This window comes from Trichoderma camerunense, assembly GCF_050948025.1.
Source record: "Trichoderma camerunense strain CBS 138272 chromosome Unknown V8C40scaffold_2, whole genome shotgun sequence".
In the NCBI taxonomy this organism is placed as follows: Eukaryota; Fungi; Ascomycota; class Sordariomycetes; order Hypocreales; family Hypocreaceae; genus Trichoderma; species Trichoderma camerunense.
The window spans coordinates 484,245-502,353 of NW_028145368.1; the positions used below are offsets into that span (position 1 = coordinate 484,245).

Genomic DNA, 18,109 nt, shown 5'->3' on the forward strand with positions numbered 1-18,109 from the left:
GCCCTCCATGCCTATATGATTTCTTACATTTTCCAATTAAGTTGATGATATATCAGCTGTTAACATTAACATTGCATCATTTCCTATTCCATGGCACTCCATGACCTGATTATTTCCGCTGGGCGCTATCCCTATCTGACGACTCATCATCTCCATCAGGCTCTTCTACAGGAGACCAGTCACCATTGGCACGCATCTCAATCTTTTTGGTGTTCCTCATGCCTCTCTCCAAGATCTTTTCCTTTATTTCAACGAAGAAATCGTCCACTAGGAGATTGCAAGGACGGGCATCCATACTACACAAGGGGCAAGCCCAGCAGTCAACCACTGATGGCTCATCCACATCCTGCGGCCACTTGGATGGACGCGAGCCCAGCCAATTTTGTAAATCGAAGCATTCGAGATGGCGGCATTGGCGGCCTCGGACGGGAATATCGAAGAGCTTAGAACTAAGTATGTCTGCGACTGAGATTGTCATAGTATCACTCTCAATGACAATTTCATCCGTCTCTACTCTCTGCAGTCGCCTGCTTATCTCATATTTGGTTGCTTCTACAGTGGTATGTGGCGTAGAGACTACCAAGTCTCGGACAGAGTTGTGGTTTAATGTCGTTACAAGTTCCACAGCCATGAAGTAAGCAACATTTTTCTTAAGATTTTGAGGAAAGTAAGGCAAATTCACTTTGATCGTATTCTTGCCTTCGACCAGGGAGTCGGTAAGCTCGATAGGTAAATCGTGATGAAAGTGTTGCCTACGACGGACATGGATTATTTCATCATTGAACGAGAAAAAGAAATGCGGCGGCCAGTAAGTCGGAATTCGAGACCATGTGGCTGCATCAAAGGTCTGTTGTCCCTCTTGCTGGCGACTTTCGCACAAGCGGATGCGGTATCGATGGGAATTGTTAAAATGTCGACTCATAGGTACCTCATACGGGGGCTCATCATCAGTTGATCCGGATGATAGAGTGGTAAGGGAGAGATTGGCCAACTCTTCCTGGGAAATATTGAATTCCAAGGTGGTTACCCCCATGTACGGCCGAATTTCTGTTGGTTCCAAAATGAAATTTGAGAAAAATTGATAGTAACGAGTCCTCTCCGCACTGGGGCTCTGATCTCGACTTGAGGGAGCTCTCCGAGGGCTGCGCAAACGAGTCAAGTGCAGGCCTGCTCGAACGGATGTCCAATGATGTGGGCTCGTGGGATATTCGTAGGGTGAGATAGGATAAGCAGTGAATTGAGGACGGGGCTGACTACGTATTGAGGCGGACGACGATGTAGACGGTGAATAATAGTTTTGGGGGCGCAATTGCGGCTGCATGTACTGCATCCCGGATGCTTGCAGCATTTGTGCTGCGGTGTGGTGAATCTGATGATGCTGAGGTGTCATAAAGGGTTGCGGGGCCATTTGAAGCTGAGAAGTCCGAGAAACTTGGTGAGGCTGAGGCGTCCAAGGGGCTTGAAGGGCGTGGGATGCCGATAGAAGCTGAGGAGCCTGTGCAACCTGTCCTGGAGGCATATGGTGATGGTAATGTGGGTGAGATAGGTGTTGATATGGACTGTTTGGAGGCAGAGGTGGCGGGGTCTGATATTGACGGCTACTACCGCCCTGTGTCTGGACTTGCTGCTCTCGTGGCCATGGAGATGGCAAAGGGACCTGCATGGTCTGAGGGGGATGCTGCATTGGCCGAGCATCGAGACTCGGGCTCTGGCCGTGACTGTGAGGGCGATAGCGAGGATCTTGATGTTGATATTGATGCTGGTGAGGATGGCCTTGGTGATGAGGAGGATGCTGAGGATGATAGTAATGATGGTGAGGAGGAGGAGGACCGTAGCTGTGGCTCGGCTGCTGCTGTTGCTGGGACATGGCTGTGGGAGGTGTTGATTCCATATCATTTTGCGGTGGGATTATCGGAGGGAGCAGATTCGAATGCTCAGGGACGGGCTGCCCCGGTGGTCTTGGTGCCATCAAAGGATGTGAGTCTTGTTGGCCGTGAATCACACCAGTTGGATATCGTAGACCGGACTGCTGGGGCTGGGGCTGAGGTTGCTGCTGAGATTGCTCCTGAGATTGAGGCTGATGCTGATGTTGATGTTGAGGTTGAGGTTGAGGTTGAGGCTCGTGCTGAGGTTGGGGTTCAAGTTGGGGTTGATGCTGAGGTGGAAGTTGAGGTTGATGCTGAAGTTGGTGTTGAGATTGATGCTGGGATTGAGGTTGAGGCTGAGGTTGATGTTGAGGCCGAGGTTCAAGTCGAGGTTGAGGTGGAAGTTGGGGTTGAGGTGGATGCTGAGAGGGTGAAATTTGAGGCTGATGCTGAGGTTGAGGTGGAAGTTGAGGTCGAGGCTGAGGGGGTTGAGGCTGGTTTTGGAAATTCGCTGCGGGCTGAGTCGGCGGGTGAGTAGCAGGCTGAGAGTCTTCAAGATGCTGAGGTCGTTGGCGAGAAGGCTGTGGAGGAGCTGCGTGAGGCCGATGGTTCACGGTATCAGGCGCTTGGCACTGCGGAGGACCTTGTGAAGGTGGCTGTTGCTGAGGTGGTGCGGCCACCATATTTATATTTGTGTTTGTGTTGATGTTGGCGTGATTGGATGAGGGAAGTGGTGGCATTCCGTGGGATGTGTTGGCAGCTGGTGCAGCTGAAACTGATACCGTACCTACACACAATCACAGCTGTCAGCCTCCATATCGTCAATCAGTCCTAAAAGTTGGACATTGACTCACCTGACAGACGGGCTTGTTCTTCTCGGGTCTCTCGAACGAAACTCACGTAAGTCGCCATCATGGTGCTGCGAACTCTGTCCATCTCTTCCTGCGGGACGCTCTGTTCTTCGAAATTGAGCTCTTGGCGATTGTCCATGGTGAAAAGATGGTTGAGCCTGGCGGACATTGGGCCGTCCGGAATCCCGATTGCCTTGCGGATGCGCTTAAACAGTGCACTGGCAATTGTGTTTGACACGCATCTAAGGATATCCCGGATTTGATACGCCATCGGTGGAATCATCTGAGATAGGAGACTTTTCTTCATGGCCGGCCAGTGCATGGCAAACGCGGCGATGAAGTCCCTAGCTTGGATATATATCCGGTCAAGACCAACAACGTTTCTAAACCCAGGGAAATTTGAGAACCATTGCCAATGAGGGTCGGTTATTTGCATGTGCTTATCATCACTAAAGACGCTACAGAGCTCACTAAAGGCTATATCAATGAGTTCAGGGGGGATGGGGACCAAGGCTGCATATGCCGCCTTTCTGTCCAACTTCCAACAGCAGCACTGCTGATGAACGATGAGGAAAACGGCATCCAAACTATGGCATGCGTTTAGCAGTGTGGTATATCGACTCTGCTCAGCATTGTTGGCCGGGCATTTGCCGTCTTTGAATTCTTCGGCTCGCTGTCGAATCACTGAGATGGCCCAAATCACGGCTGTATGGAGAGGAGTCTCCTCTCTCGTGGGCTGATTCGATTCCTGGGCTGGCCTTTGGAGAGCGCCGTTTTGGCTATTCGTGGTCTGATAGGTTATGATTTCATGAGTTGAAGGCAACACCATTGCTGTTTCTGTGGGGGCCGTCGTTTGTTGTTCGTATGGCTCAGCTGGGGCGTGAGCCGACGCCGGACTCGCTTCATCTGTGAGAGACGGAGATGGCAACACGGAGGAAGTGCTATTTGGCACACATAAATACCTGTTAGCAAATATGAATAGGGGCTTTTAAATGGTACGAGCTCTGCTGGGTGCTAAAGATAAAGGAAATGGCCAAGAGTGACGGAACACTCTGTTGATGATGAAGAAGACGGAAGATAGAGGAAGACTAAGAAATGAGAAAGGGGTCAAGTGATGTGTAAAGGGCCAAACTTGGCTCGTACCTATGGGAAGAAGAAGGGGGCAATATAGTATACAGGTCTACATATTCTCGTGCCATGGGTGCATCTGAGATTGGTGCCGGTGCGGAACTAGGCATGGGAGCGAGGAAGGGCAGAGGCATGGCAGAAGTAGCACCAGGATTGACGGCAGTAGCCGTATAATCCATGCTTTGGCCAACTGCCAACTGCAGGTTTATGGTGTTAGGCTTGCGTCTCCGTGGTGCTGGCTTGCGAATCTGTCCGGCCCGAGGCTTTGGAGGCATGACGGTTGGTTGAGTCGAGTCTGTTGGCGGGAAGCGACTGTTAGTTGAGCCCCGCAAGGATAGCCTTTAGGAATAGACGGATATACTAGTTGGACTGACTGTAGTATTACCTTGGCAGATGGATCCTTGCATCAACACTAGCAGTTATGAGTTGGATGGATTGGTATAAAGAAGCAGGAGGTGGGAGCAAGTCACATTCAAATCAATACATGTACATGTGACGAGCCGTGTAGGTAAGGAGAGAAGAGAAGAAGAGAGAGAGAAAGAAAGAGATAAAAGTTTGAGCACGAAAAGATCTGTATAGGTACCTGTATTTATACCCGAATACCTGGTAGCAATTTACAATGTCTAAGATATGGACGATCGTGCCGCTTCATACTAACCACAAACCACACATCCATGATGGAGTGAGCGCCACCACGGAGCTTTTTGACAGGACCTTTTTGCCATTCTGAGCGGGATACCTGTGCCGACGTGTTCGCAGTGACAGAGCTGAAAGCGACTTTGCAGGGATCTCAGTCCCATGCACTGTTTGTCACACTCCCTCTTTTTTTCCTTTTTCCATGCAAGCCACAGCAAGCCATGCAGCGAAACAAACATCCGGTTCTGGGTGAGAAACGCACAGGCACTAGGACTGGGCACTGGAAGCATGTGCCTGTTGAGCGGTGAGGGCAGCATGCAGTCTGTTGCCATGCATCTCAGAAGCGCGAGACATTCTAGTTGCTTCCATGTCTGTATACATGTATGTTATAAGACTGCTCAAGACTGGGTGGCACGAGACGGAGAATATAATGATAGCTTCCATGTCAGTTGTAGCCTGTACTGTATATGTATGCTGAAGCCCTCTCACTCTCTCTTTGCAAAACGGATCATTGCTTCCACCACCTAGCCAGCTCCCGCACAAATGGCCACCCGAACACCAGTACATGTATGCCGGTAGGCGACGTTACACAAAGGGAGCCTTCTGAAATGAAGAGGTCGAGCAAGATGCATGGTGGCGTACCAATGGCAGGGATTGTGTCTTGGTTGCCTTATGTTTCCTCTTTGCTCTCAGAGTCGCTAATAAGGACTGGACCCTACAGACGAATCACACGAGAGGGGGCATCCCGGGTTCATGCCATCACTCCATGCTGCCTCGCCTTATATCAGACATGAATAATACTTGCCAGGTAGCAACGCATATTACTACATGTACTATGTACTATATGCCAGGGTTCATGTCGGCTCTCTACCTATAACATGTCCTAATCCACGTTGACTGACACCAACATACATGTACATATGCTCCTCGTGCCCAACTCCACCACATCTCGATGTTCTGGTCCATGCAGCTCGTACATGCATGTAGTACCTCGCGAGTGTCAATATCAAGCATCTCTCAGTTGACGTTTAACAATCAGGTGGAATTAGTCATGGATGTCGGGTACCTTTCAGACTTGCTAGCCGTTTGCTGTAAGCGGCCTCGAATCGCATGGATGCTGGGGCTTTTTCATGGATGTGGCTAAGCTCCTGCATGCCGCTAAAACAGACAGCTGAGGTAGTTTAGGACACTGTGTCCCGCACGGAGTGCAGTAGCCCGGTTTTGAATGAAGCCGCTGCCTCGTTGTCCGCGTATCTCAATAGTCGGTTAACTGAGAGGGAAGACAGAGGGAATGGGAGCGAGAAGAGGCCAAAGAGAGCTGCTTCAGGCTTTATACCTAGAGTCAGAACATCCTGTACACTGTGCTGAGGTTGGCGGATTTAACATTGCTGGCTTTCAACCCGGCCATTGTGCGAGTATCAGGGCCGGCATCATTGCGGAGTAGCACATGCAAGGGAGTGGCTACCTGGTATCACATAAGTACGGCTGTAAATGAAAGCAGCCGCCCAATCGATGTTGGACGTGGGGACACAGACACAGCGGCTGCGAGGCAACGAAGATGGCAGTTGAGGCTGGATTCGAGTTGTCCTTCGGGCTCGGTCGGGTATTCTACCTCGAGTTCGGCCAAGGCAGGGCTGCGAAGCCAGCTTCCTCAACCTCTTAGCAATTTGTAAACATAGGGAAGAGTTGACAGTTAATGATGCTGATTCATGAGATGGCGAACTGAGGTCGAGGAGGTGCACGTTACTCGTTGGCAAAAGATGCTAAGCCATCAGTTAATGTATGCACTCCCGTCTGAATTCCGTGTTCTATCCGAATCTGCCGTAACGAGATAGGCCGAATAACTGGGCTCGAGAGCTTCAAATGATGAATTGCGTCACCAAGTGACTGAATAAGGCCAGCGTCTATCAACTCCGTGATAACAACGCATCCGCTGCAGCGATGCTCCCGTGCGACGTCTTCCCAAGCCCCGATCACAGCAGGCCCCAGGACAAATTCCCACGTTGCTTTTCGGGTGATTACAGCAGGCTCCCCTCCCTCGGCCTTCTGGTATCTGAAAAGTATCGCCATTCCCTTCTGCCCGTTCCAAAGCTCCATTACTTGAAGATTTGGCATTTTTATGGCGGCGGCTGATGCTGCGATGAGTATGGCGTCGATGCCCGCCGGGCACGCACCGGGTCCAAGTAGCCTTGAAGTCATCGCAAGCCAAGTCAAGCTGGGCCACGTCCAGGAAGGCTCGCGAGCTTGGAAGAAATAACTAGCATCTACCATGATCGACGCTGAGAGGTGCTCAAGCTTAAGGCTGGCTTCGGCGATTGCGCGGCTGACTTCACGAGTCGAGATTCGATAAGGATCACACCCTGCGAAATCAAGAAGGTACTGTGGATTGAAGTTCTCGAATAGCACAAGCTTCCGTAGTTGTCTGAAAGTGGGCGATTCGGAAAGTGATATGAAATCTAACTTACACCAAAGACGAAGTCACCTGCGGTTAGCATGGCGAAGATCGAGAGATTGGCTTAATGCGCTTACCTCGATCTGTCGACTCCTGTCGGAAATCATACCATTGCATCCAAGGCTCGTAGTGAATATCCTCGAGCCTAGGAAAGTGGGCAAACATATATTTCAGGGTTTTCGGCTTCCATCGTCGGCGAGTTTGTTGGCGTAGCAATAAAGCCGTGACTGCTGGAACTACTGGCAGTTTCTGCCACCACTGTTCTTCTTGTTGATCATTATCGAATGGCCCCTTTTCGCCCAAAATCTCGGCGAAAACTTTTTGAAAAGAAAAGACGTTCGGGGCAGAAGCTCGCCTGCCACCAATCCAACCATGGCTGTTCAATCTGGGCAACGGAGACAGCTCTGAGCTTCGACGAGGACGGCGCACGCCAGAGGCAGCATCAGGCTCAAAAGTCAGATATCTGAACCAATGCAGTGGATCACTAGGAGAGTGAACACTGATATCGAGCACTAAGCTGCCGCTTGGTTTCCATGTACTGAGAGTTCTGAATAGCCTCGTGAATGTTGTTATGACTCGGAGGTTATCCGCAAAACTTATTCCCAAGATCTCGTTATCAGGGTCACATTCAGAGCAATCGTATTCTTCGAGTTCCAAGCAAAGCCATATGTAGCGCACGAGAGCCTGATTACGATGGATCATTGGACCGAAATCTGCGAGGCGAAAAGGTGTCAACGTGATTCGTGCAAAGGTGTGCTTTTCGATGGTCGTCTGCCATTCTCGCGATACTGTGGCGAAGCCAGCGAGGCTACAGCCGTCCTTTAACAAGAATTCCAGGACCAAAGCCCGGATCTCTGCTGGTAGATAGGTCCAAGATGTCTTGCTGGCGGTTGACATTGATATCACTTTATCAACAAATGATTGGAGGGTGTTGCTTTTACCAACGACAAGAAGAGGGAGAGTTCGATATATAGACAAGAGTGCTGCTAGTCGATATTAAAATGATGGAGAGTGTGATAGACAGACGAGAGTGCTAGCTAGAGCGGCTGGGTGTTTTATAACCTCGTTGCTAAGGTGATGTGTAGAGACTACCGATTACGAATCGAGGCTCATAAGCACTTTATTTTGGCAAGAGTGGGAAATGGCTGAAAGAATTATTAAACGAGAATGCATTTATTCAAGCACGTACCTTCCTGAAGAATTCCGGAAATACAAAGATGACGACTACGGAAGTTTTCTGCACTTACCAAAATCCCAGCAATCAAATTGAAATGTTCCTCATTCGACAGATGAGTCGAAATCGCGATCAAGCGGGCAGCCGAAAGACAAGGTCATCACGAAGCTGCAAGTGATCAAATTCCAGTGCTCTTATGGACATGTACCCAGCAGCTTTGAATAAGGTTGTTTTCAACTGTACACTGACATCTGTCAAGTCAGTGCGGGGTTCTTTGGATGCCAGTCTAAGTCGGACGATACAGGTATACAATATTCAGAGCTTCATTCCGTCTTGCTCAATCACGACTGGGGCCTTTAACCAGCTGCTCTGATGTTGGACGGTATAATACAGGAAAGAATCTTGCATCTAAATATCGACTTTCTTACTGTCCGCTGCTATGACAGTATCTTGGCAATTTCTACTGTCTGCTACTCTACTACTCTTTGCCATTATCTGCTACTGTCTCTATTAAGAACGGTTATAGCATCTTCTCTCTGCTACTATCGTTATCTTCTTCTAACAGAGGCACTATCAGCTACTATACTGACACACAACATCAATCACCTTCGTACCTTATAGTAGGTATGAGTAGACGAAAACCCCATACACACTCCAACCCACTCCCGTACACGTACAGCAACGGAGCACCTGCAATGCACTCCATCAATGCTTTTTTGCTAGGGCACATACGAGCCCCCATGTGGACCCCAGCCCGTACGTAACATACGAAGAGAGCCCGCCTCTATAAATATCCCCCCATGCTCCGTGTCGCCTACACGATATCGCACGGTGCCAGTCCCAGGTACAAGCTACCAGTTAGCCGCCGAGAGGAATGCGGCTCAGACAGGTACAGGTACTCCGGATTCGGTGCGACATCTTCTATCACCGGCCTACCAGATCTTGTTCGCCCCTGCGATTCGCCGCGTGCATCCCGCCCACTAACCACAGCCCGCCCAATCGTACCACAGCACGCTAAAGTCCTCTCTTGCAACCCGACTTCAACCACCAAGCCGTCCAATCATCCCCTAGCCGATCTTCAATCCTGTCGGCACAGCCCTCTTGCTCTTGGTCGCTGAATACGGCGGCGCACAAGGCGAACCGCCCGCACTTCCCAGCCCTCGCCTCCTCCGTCCCCGGAAGCTCGACGAGGTCCAAGCGGCTTCAAAGGGGTGGCGAGCCGGGCAACGACAGAGACAAGACTCTGCGAGCGCATCGACTCTTCTCCTCCATCGAGTCCATTCAGATCGAAACAAGTGTCGACGACAATGGCGTCGCGAGCAAACGATGGGCCTTCCCGGCCCGACGTGGGCGACGTCTTGATGGTGATCCGTACGTCTTCGTACTCCCCCCGCAAGGCAATGCGCCGAGATTCTAATTACGAGTACTAATCCTCTTCTTGTTGATGCAGACGACTTTATTGCCCGCAGCTCCGATGAGCTGAGCCTCAAGAAGGGAGACCGAGTCGAGTTACTAGAACGAGACGACGAGTTTGGTGATGGATGGTTCCTGGGTCGGCACGTCGCGAACAACAATACTGGCCTCTTCCCCGAAGGTGCGTCGCTTTAAGTCCCTATTACACGTCACTTGATTGATGAATCTTCTGCTAACTGGCTAATTCGCTAGTCTATACCCGACCGAACCCAAGAGCCGTTTCGAACCCAACCTCGACTCCTGCCTTCGTAGCCTCACAACCGCTGTCACCCTTGGTAGAGGTTACACAAGAAGCATCCCTCCAAGGCACCGCGAATAATTTTGCTTCGGCCAGTACATCTACCGTACCTCTGTCTTCAAGCGCGATGCCATCTGCTCTGCCAGCGCATCTGGTCAAAGCTGAATCAGCTCCTGTGTCTGGTCTGGGCGGCACAGGATCACCTGTTTCCGGCCTTGACAGCACGGGACAGGACGAGTTTCTAAATGAGACTTTGAACGTTATCAACGAGCACATTACTCATTTGCAGTCACCGCCTGGCACTAGTCATGGTAACGCTGCCGCCACAGACTCCGGCAGCGAGTACAGCGTTGCGATTGACCACCGAATGTCGTATATCCAAGGAGAAGAGACGGACGAAGAAGAAGAGGCAGTACATAGTCGCGCCGAGGTGGAGGCCTGGTCCCCAGACGACGTGGCCGAATATCTCTTTACTGAGGGCGTGGAGAAGCACCACTGCGAAGTTTTTAGGGACCAGGAAATTTCCGGCGAAGTGTTATTAAGCATGGATCAGAGCTCCCTGTTCATCAAGGATTTCGACCTAGGCTCCGTCGGCCGCCGCCTTAAAACGTGGCAGAAGATTAAGGCTCTCCAAGATGAGGTTAGTGTCGACGAACCAGATTCAAGGCGCGCCACGCATACGCGCGGCAGCGATGGCGGATCCGAGGACGCGAAACGGACGAGAAGTCGAACGAGCACCCTGACAGGGAACTCAATATCACGACCCACCTCCGTCCAGGCTAGGCGCCTGTCCCTGGCTCAGTCATCTAACAAGGCCTCTCCAGCCGCTCATATGACCCCAACAAATGGCACTCAGGAGAGCCCATCACGTACACACCTCAAGCGGCCTTCGGCAGCTTCCATTCGGGACCTCAACCACTCACGACGACACTCATCGACCGAATTCCGCCTCCCAGGCTCCAATGCGACGGTGCCCAAGGTATCGACAAACGCGAATCTCTCTGCCGGTGGTGATGGCGTGCATAAGAAACAGCCTTCCTTTGATCGAAACTGGACCCTGGGCGGCGCTGTCTCGCAGACTTCTCAAAGACCGCTCTCCTCCACGGGACTACAAGAAATGCTAGGCGTATCCGAGCAAGATTTGCAGGACTCAGCCGTCGAGCTGGACCGAGGCTACTTTTCCGGCACTGAGGTAGATGGACGGAAGCGCAATGTCTTGCGGAAACGTGATAGCGCTAACTACGGGACTCAGCAGAGCTACGCGGACGAGCAGAGAGTACGTAGCGCAACCGCCCTCTCCCGACACTCCAGATACGGTAGCGTCGATTCTTTCCGGGATGGAGCGCCGTCTGCCGCTCAGAAATACTATGGCATCCAACCGACTCCCCACAAACGAAACGCCTCCACGAATACGACCGATTCTGTTCGCCCACCGCCCCCAGCCAAGGATGGACCTGCTCCCGCCGTCACCAAGCTGGATACTGTAGTCAGCCCTACCCAGACGGAATCATCGCCAATTGTCGGCAGGGCCCAGGGCCTCAGTGCCGACTGGCTTTCATCAGTGACCAAGCCAGTCGGCAAAGCCACTCGACCAGCAATGCGAGCCATTTCGGATAAGCTCACATTTGAGAGATCGAAGGGTGGTGGATCAGCTGATCTATCGACTAATGAGCCGCCCTTGCCTTCTCCCGTGCGAACAGGATCTAGCACTGCTTCAGCAGGACAAAGCCTCGATCTCGACTCTCATGAAGGCCTCAAGAGTCCCGTCACAGCAACGGCTCCGAGCAACAAGAAGGGCGGAAAGAAGGGCAAGAAGGAAACAAGCGCCTACACTCAGGGCCTACTGAAAATCTCGCCGCAGGTGGCCATGAAGGATGCCGATTACTACGGCTGGATGAAGAAGAAGAGCTCCAACCTGATGACAACATGGAAGCCCCGATTCTTTGTTCTCAAGGGACGCCGACTCGCCTATTACTACTCTGAAGACGACGACCAAGAAAAGGGCCTTATTGACATCTCATTCCACCGTGTGCTGCCGGCCGACAACGAGAGGCTGACCGGACTACATGCTACATTAACTGGCGCAGGCGGCGGGCCAAGCATGCCAGGCAGTCACAGCAGTCCCGCAGGCGATGATGGTGCAGGCGTGGACAAGGGTGACGATACCATGTTCATCTTCAAACTAGTCCCACCGCGAGCAGGCCTATCCAAGGGTGTCAGCTTCACCAAACCGACGGTTCACTACTTTGCTGTGCCAAACCTCAAGCAGGGCCGTCTTTGGATGGCTGCCTTGATGAAGTCGACAATCGAGCGGGATGACACCCAGCCAATCACGACGACGTATCAGCAAAAGACAATATCCCTTGCCAAGGCGAAACAGATGCGCCATCGCCCTCCGGGCTTTGAAGATAGCCAGATGGCAGCACAAGACGGTGAAGCGGATAGCGCAGACAAGCTGGCAGCTCTCAAGATTGATGGCGCTCGCTTAGACGTCAATTTTGGCGACAAGGACAGTACCTTCTCCCCCTTGAGTGCATAGAGCGCATTACGGCGGAAGAAGACTCGAATTTTCTCGCCCTTGAGCACATAGAGCACGCGCGCTACGACGGAGGAGGGGCTTGAAAAAGGGAGGAAATGAAATCTCAACGTATCATGAAGGGCGATTTTCGCCGGAAGGAAATATTTTTTAAACACTCGGAAATTTGACATGAGAATGAATGGCTTTGACAGCCAAATGAGAAAGACTCGATGATGAGAACCTTTGATCACTTATTCTTCTCTCTTGCCACTTTAATACTTTTGTTCTGTTTCTTCGTCTCCCTTTTTTTTTCTGGGGGACGATTGGGGGCTGTCTTCTCTGCTCTTTCTTGTTTCTCTCGACTTATTTTCTTACTTGAAAGGGGGGAAGCGTGTCTATATATCCATCTATTGATTCTTTCGCTTGTTTTTTTTTGTTCCTCTTCCGCATGCGTCAAGACTCGCCCGCTTATGGCGAGAAGAAAAGTCAGCTAATATAAGCTAATTGCTGTTACAATCGCCGTCATGGCGAGAAATCAGACTGCTGCAAACATCTATGTTTCAAGATGCTTCTCCTGCTCGATCCCACCCCCAATTGCTTGTTTTCCCCTTGCACTTCGATGAGAAGGGACTAGAATGTTGGGAAAGGGAGTAGTGCGCTTGGGAAGGGAATTTCTTTGCCTGTTTTTTTGTCTTTGTGCGTGTGTGCCTTTTTGCCTTTCCCCCTTTTTTACCCACTGTTATTTAAGTTGGGCGCTGCGTGAAGGGTGTGCAGTGCTGGGCAAGACGAGAGAGAGAAGGAGGCAAGTAGAGAAGAACAAGAAGAAGCGGGAAAAAAGAAAAAGTTCCCACAAAGTGAGGGAAAGGTTGTTTTATATGGAATGAATGAATGGGAAAGAGAGGGTTGATTGGAGGGAGAGGTGTTGTTCTAGAGCTTTTACCTACGGAAGATTTCGTTTCTCTCTCTTTCTAGTACGCAACACTAATTGATGAGATTCTTTCTGATGTCTTTTTCATTTTTTCTATTAAGGAGTGGCTACTTGGTGTAGCAATATCCTAAATTTAGACTATGTATTGTGATGGGGAGGGAGGCTATGAGTGCGTCATGTCTGGGCAGTTATTATGTTGTACGTATATAGATAAGTAGCATCTATAGAGTATATTTTTCGGTCACGAGAGATGCTAGAGATACTAGAAATGCTAGAGATACTAGAAGATACTGGAAATACTAGAAGATACTGGAAATACTAGGGGAGAGTCAAAATAAAATGACGTATAAATCAGTTCTTGTGCTCTCGGACAGTAGCAACCGGCAGAAACATTATCACCACGATCCCTTCTCCTAATAATCCTTCATTTCACATAATTGTATCAGTTAGAGTATTGACTATTAGCTAACCATTGCTTTGACATACACACTGTACCCTGGTTTAAACCAAGCACAAGATTCACAATTAGCCACATCAACATCACCAACATCACCAACATCAGCTTGACAATCACTTCGATCCAAGCCCGAAATGCAGTTACGACTCCCACTCATATTCGTTAATAGAAAGGCGGAGATGAAAAAAAAAAAAAAGAAGGCGCTACCATATTATATAGGGGCTTGCATCAACAAAAGACGGCAAAAAATATGTATACCCGTGTCAGTCCTTTTCATCTAGTGGCCGAAACGCCCCCCAGCAGTTCATTTTTGTGCCCCGTAAACTCCCACCCCCTGCTGCGGACAGCACAGCCTTTGTACAAATGATTGGCTCATCCCCATTCATCAAAATCCTACGAGTACATCAATCCTCCCCTAGTCATTAACCTCCATGCTTCTCCCAGACACATCTTTGACACCTATCACTTTTCCATGAATCAATCGCCTTGTAGCTTTTGGTTCATGCCCTGGAGGAGCTGCCGGATCGATTTCATAAGATGCTGTTCGACTCCTTCGAAGTTGCTCGCCGGCTCGCCTTCTGCAGCTTTGGGCATGATGCTCGCATCTGCAAGGCCAATGACACGATCGATGGCGGACAGAGTCACAGCCTCGGCCTTGGCCTCACCCAGGCCAGCCTTGATTGCATTGACAGAGGCATCTTTGAGGCCGTTCAACGCAGCCAACACCTTGGGTTCGAAAACAGGTGGTGTGTCTGTCGGCAACGCGGTCGAACTGCCGGGCGTAGGGCTTTTACCCTTGGTGAAGCCATCGATGACCTGCCTGATTCCCTTAATACAGATCGCTTCCATCTTGTCGTTCTCAGTAGCCTCTTTCTTTAGTCCAATGCACCTATTCAGAGCTGACATGACGATGGCCTCGGCCTTGGGATTGCCAGCCTTCCTAAGGTTTTCCACCAAGCCGTTTTTGAGGCCGACAACTGCGGTGAGGAGGCGCGGTTCGATGATCGGCCGAGCAGGTGCGGCTGATGCTCGAGATTGTGGCGGGTGAGCGGCGGCTTGCGTAGTCGTCTGTTGAGATGCCGGCACAGCACCTGAAACTGCCGCCTTTGATTCAGTGGTGGTCGCCGGAATGATTGTTCGGGGTGGCTGCTGGCCGGGCGCAATGGCAGCGGCCGGTACACCAGCGCCACTGTCTTCAGCTTTAACAGCTGGGCTTGCCAATGGAGGGGGCCTTGAGGCGTACGGTGAGCTGTATGCTCCAGGTTGTGGCAACCCCAGCTGGGGGCGAGCCGGGGCTGCTGGCGGACCATATCCTGGCAACTGTATCGGAGCCGGAGGCGGAGCGCCCCCGGCTGGTTGAACTGGCTGGTGCCCAGGGGGTGACTGTGACGCGCCATACTGCACTGGGCGCGCCGCGTGGCTCGGCTGTACAGCATATGCAGGTGCTTGGTATCCCGGAGCTGGTGCTTGGCCTGGGGGATAGCCAGGATGTGCCCCAGGAGCCATGTGCTGTGCGGCGTACGGGTACGAGTAATGTCCATACGCCTGCGCTGCCGCCAGTCCCCGATCCGGAGAGGATGCTTTCCTCTTCTTGCCAGCATCCAACTCAACACCAGGTACTCGAGACCACAGATTTGTCGTCTCATCCTTCTTAAACGCTTCGTTCCCAATCAGGTTATGGCGAACGCTGCTCTCCCATCCCTTTGTCTCGGTGTGGAAATAAAACCACGGGTATCTTTGGCAAATTCTCTTGTAGATTTGCTTCAATGTGAGACCGTCAGGGCCTGCCGCTGTCAACGTTTCATCGATAAGAACACCGTAATTCTTGTTGGGCTTCTGGAGCTGCTCCTCGGTGTAATCTTCAATCTTGAGCTCCAGGGGCGGCGACTTGGGCCGCGCCTTCTTCTCCTTCTTCTCTCTTGCTCGTCTCTCTGCATCGGAGCCTTCGGCGCCGTCCTCATTCTTGGGCTTCCGAGGCTTGTACTTGCGCTTCTCTGGACGGTCGACTCCGTCTTCGGGCAAGGGGTGTTTCCGTGGCCGCCCGACTTTGCGCTTGATAGGCGGCTCAACCGGTGGTGCTTGAGGGAGCGTCTTCTTGGCCATTTCTTGCTGCTGCTTCTTAAGCAAGCGCTGTTCTCTCTTTGACATGATACCGTTCTTGGGTGGCCTGCCAGGGCCCCTCTTCCTGGGTATCTGTGGCATGGAGAGGTCGTTATTAGCTTCTCCTTCGTCCTTGATTTCAGAATCGCCTTCGATGGATGCTTCAGGCACATCTGCATCGCCCTCTTCATCGTCATCGTCGCCCTCCTCCTCCTCTTCTTCTTCCTCCTCGCCCTCTTCTTCAGCTCTCTCTTCCTCTCCCTCCTCCTCATCGTCCCCACCAAAGTCGGACAATTCCGCCGGGCTGACATCCACATCTGACAACTCATCACTCGTATCCTGAATCTGACCATTGCCATGTGATTGTTCAAAGTCGAAACTCATACTCTTTCCGCCGTGAGCATGCCGCTTCTTTTTAGCATCTTCTTCCTGATACTCTTCTGCGCCGGTTCTTCCTCTCTCCACGCCGTTGATGATGAACCTGAAGCCAACATCCTTGATCTGAAGGCGATCTCCACACTTTAGGACAACCTTTTCGCTCTTGTAATGCACATCCTCGCAGAAAAAGCCGTTCTTGTGCAGAGGAATTGCCTCAAACACACCCTCGTCCTGATTATAAGCAATTTTCAGATGTTCCCGGGATATGGCTTTGGTTTTGCTTGCAATGTTTGGGCCGGGAGAGTGGATACCGATAAACGGAACATGCCAAGGGGACGGCCTTAATGAGGCCAAGTCGACGGCAGCTGCTCCTGGGGTATGTGAGACGTATTGACGGTTTGATATGACGCTGTCCTGGGGGTTTTCGGCTTCGTTTTGCTGTGATGATCCTGTCGTGCTGGTCTTGCGCCGCTTTGCTGGACGCCCGTTTTCTTCGCTATCTGATTCCGGGCCAAGCATGCCACCCTCCTCACTGACATAGGATTTACTAAACTTGTGACGATCATGAGCCAGGGGGGATGGCGGCGGAAGCCCCTTGCTGGCGTTGTCCTCGACTCGCCGCTGATACTCATCAGCACGCTTTCCATCGCGCCTGGCTTGTTCCAGAGCTCGCTGGTCACGGCCGATGATGACGGCGTAAGTGGTCATCTGAAAGACACTGTCGGCAAACTCTACACGAGCAAAGGACTCGAGGCCCATGTCGGGGTCAGCCTGCCGTAGGTTATTAGCGGCGCCCGCGCCAAAGTACCCATCTCCCATGAGATTTGGCAGCGTCATCTGAGACGGAGTTACGGTAGGCGGCGGGGACATGGCGGGTGGTGCCGCTGACATGGAGGCCAAAGCCATCATCATGTATGCATGACGATGGTCTATAGCAGCGGCCTGTTGTGTGAAGGACGTTGAAGGCTGGATTTGCTCTGTCGTAGCCACCGGAGCAGTCTGCACTGTAGATGTTGGGATCGGCGCCTCAGCTGCTGCTGCGGTAGCCGCGCTGGCAACAGGAGCATCCACCATTGTAACGTCCTCGCTCCCGTTTTCCACCGAAGAAATTTTATCTTTCGGCTCGCCAGAGCCAGTGGTTCCAGAGGTGTTTGGTGTTGGTGTAACGGGTGGCTCCATGCCGCTGTCGGTCTTGGCACCAGCGTCAGCTGTTGGAGGCGGCACCGTCGGAGTCGTCTGTTGATTTGTGTTGGGAACTGCAGAGGATGAGGTTGCTGGAATATCTGTTGATGCAGGTGGCTGTTGTATAGGCGCAGCCGAAGCGGAATTTGTCGGGGGCGCTGATGACGTCGCTGTTGATGTTGCAGGTGCGGTAGTTGGTGTTGCTGTTGCTGTTGCTGTCGGTGTTGTATCAACAAGTGATGATCTATCTCCGCCTTCAAGGCCAGGCTGAGGACCGGATGACGGGTTCTTGTCGCCGGTTGAGGCTTCCATCGCGGCCCCGGCCTCAAGCTCAGGCTCCCGTCCAGGCTCTTGCGCCGGCTCTTGCACGGCTCCGGGCAGCGTCGAAGCAGCTCCCGGCCTTGGATCGTCGGACAGTCGCTCAGTGGCAGCAGCTAGCGAAGGCGCTGGAGTCGTGGAAGCTGCGGCTGGTGCTGATGCGTGGGCGGCGGGATTGGCATGGAGATGGTGATGGCCGTCGAGGCTGAGGGCGCTGGACGAAGTCATCGCTGCTGGCTGGCTGCAACAGCTCCTTCGCCAGGGCTGCGAATCGCTGCGTGTCGACCGAGAGACGAGAGGAAGCCTCTCCGGGCGAGGGCGTCTGTTGCTGGCCGATTTGCTGCTCGTCTCTGCAGGCGGACCTCGACAACGGGGCGTCCAGAGCAGAAGCTGCGATCCTTTTGCAGCCTC

General features: G+C 51.9%; 6 protein-coding genes across 6 annotated transcripts; 2 read left to right on the forward strand and 4 right to left on the reverse strand.

Annotated features, from left to right (window-relative positions):
* Positions 1–109: 109 nt before the first annotated feature.
* On the reverse strand, positions 110–1,039 carry V8C40DRAFT_282335 (uncharacterized protein; the record flags this gene model as incomplete). The annotated part of the gene is made up of 1 exon (XM_083221771.1): positions 110–1,039. The coding sequence occupies exon 1, from the start codon at positions 1,031–1,033 to the stop codon at positions 110–112; it is 924 nt and encodes a 307-aa protein (XP_083077567.1). The 5' UTR covers positions 1,034–1,039.
* A 434-nt stretch (positions 1,040–1,473) lies between these two features.
* On the forward strand, positions 1,474–2,403 carry V8C40DRAFT_261270 (uncharacterized protein; the record flags this gene model as incomplete). The annotated part of the gene is made up of 1 exon (XM_083219242.1): positions 1,474–2,403. The coding sequence occupies one exon, from the start codon at positions 1,474–1,476 to the stop codon at positions 2,401–2,403; it is 930 nt and encodes a 309-aa protein (XP_083077568.1).
* A 293-nt stretch (positions 2,404–2,696) lies between these two features.
* On the reverse strand, positions 2,697–4,119 carry V8C40DRAFT_261271 (uncharacterized protein; the record flags this gene model as incomplete). Its single annotated transcript, XM_083219243.1, has 2 exons — positions 2,697–3,657; positions 3,893–4,119. 2 exons carry the CDS (start codon positions 4,117–4,119, stop codon positions 2,697–2,699), a joined length of 1,188 nt encoding a protein of 395 aa, XP_083077569.1.
* A 1,809-nt stretch (positions 4,120–5,928) lies between these two features.
* V8C40DRAFT_282346 (uncharacterized protein) lies at positions 5,929–8,095 on the reverse strand. The gene is made up of 2 exons (XM_083221772.1): positions 7,010–8,095; positions 5,929–6,936 (listed from the first exon to the last, which is right to left on the reverse strand). The coding sequence occupies exons 1-2, from the start codon at positions 7,827–7,829 to the stop codon at positions 6,224–6,226; spliced, it is 1,533 nt and encodes a 510-aa protein (XP_083077570.1). The 5' UTR covers positions 7,830–8,095; the 3' UTR covers positions 5,929–6,223.
* A 1,037-nt stretch (positions 8,096–9,132) lies between these two features.
* On the forward strand, positions 9,133–12,461 carry V8C40DRAFT_91271 (uncharacterized protein). Its single transcript, XM_083223595.1, has 3 exons — positions 9,133–9,477; positions 9,557–9,700; positions 9,772–12,461. The coding sequence occupies exons 1-3, from the start codon at positions 9,414–9,416 to the stop codon at positions 12,354–12,356; spliced, it is 2,793 nt and encodes a 930-aa protein (XP_083077571.1). The 5' UTR covers positions 9,133–9,413; the 3' UTR covers positions 12,357–12,461.
* Positions 12,462–13,607: 1,146 nt separating this feature from the next.
* Positions 13,608–17,786, reverse strand: V8C40DRAFT_232193 (uncharacterized protein). Its single transcript, XM_083213087.1, has one exon. The coding sequence runs from the start codon at positions 17,690–17,692 to the stop codon at positions 14,198–14,200; it is 3,495 nt and encodes a 1,164-aa protein (XP_083077572.1). The 5' UTR covers positions 17,693–17,786; the 3' UTR covers positions 13,608–14,197.
* Positions 17,787–18,109: the final 323 nt, after the last annotated feature.

Excerpts from the sequence above, each read along its gene's own strand:
- V8C40DRAFT_282346 (XM_083221772.1), bottom strand. The coding sequence starts at position 7,829 with ATGTCAACCGCCAGCAAGACATCTTGGACCTATCTACCAGCAGAGATC. Across the intron at positions 6,937-7,009 it reads ACAGGAGTCGACAGATCGAG|ATTTCATATCACTTTCCGAA; the intron begins GTAAGCGCATTA and ends GGTGTAAGTTAG.
- V8C40DRAFT_232193 (XM_083213087.1), bottom strand. The coding sequence starts at position 17,692 with ATGGAAGCCTCAACCGGCGACAAGAACCCGTCATCCGGTCCTCAGCCT.
- V8C40DRAFT_91271 (XM_083223595.1), top strand. The coding sequence starts at position 9,414 with ATGGCGTCGCGAGCAAACGATGGGCCTTCCCGGCCCGACGTGGGCGAC. Across the intron at positions 9,478-9,556 it reads CGACGTCTTGATGGTGATCC|ACGACTTTATTGCCCGCAGC; the intron begins GTACGTCTTCGT and ends TTGTTGATGCAG. Across the intron at positions 9,701-9,771 it reads TACTGGCCTCTTCCCCGAAG|TCTATACCCGACCGAACCCA; the intron begins GTGCGTCGCTTT and ends CTAATTCGCTAG.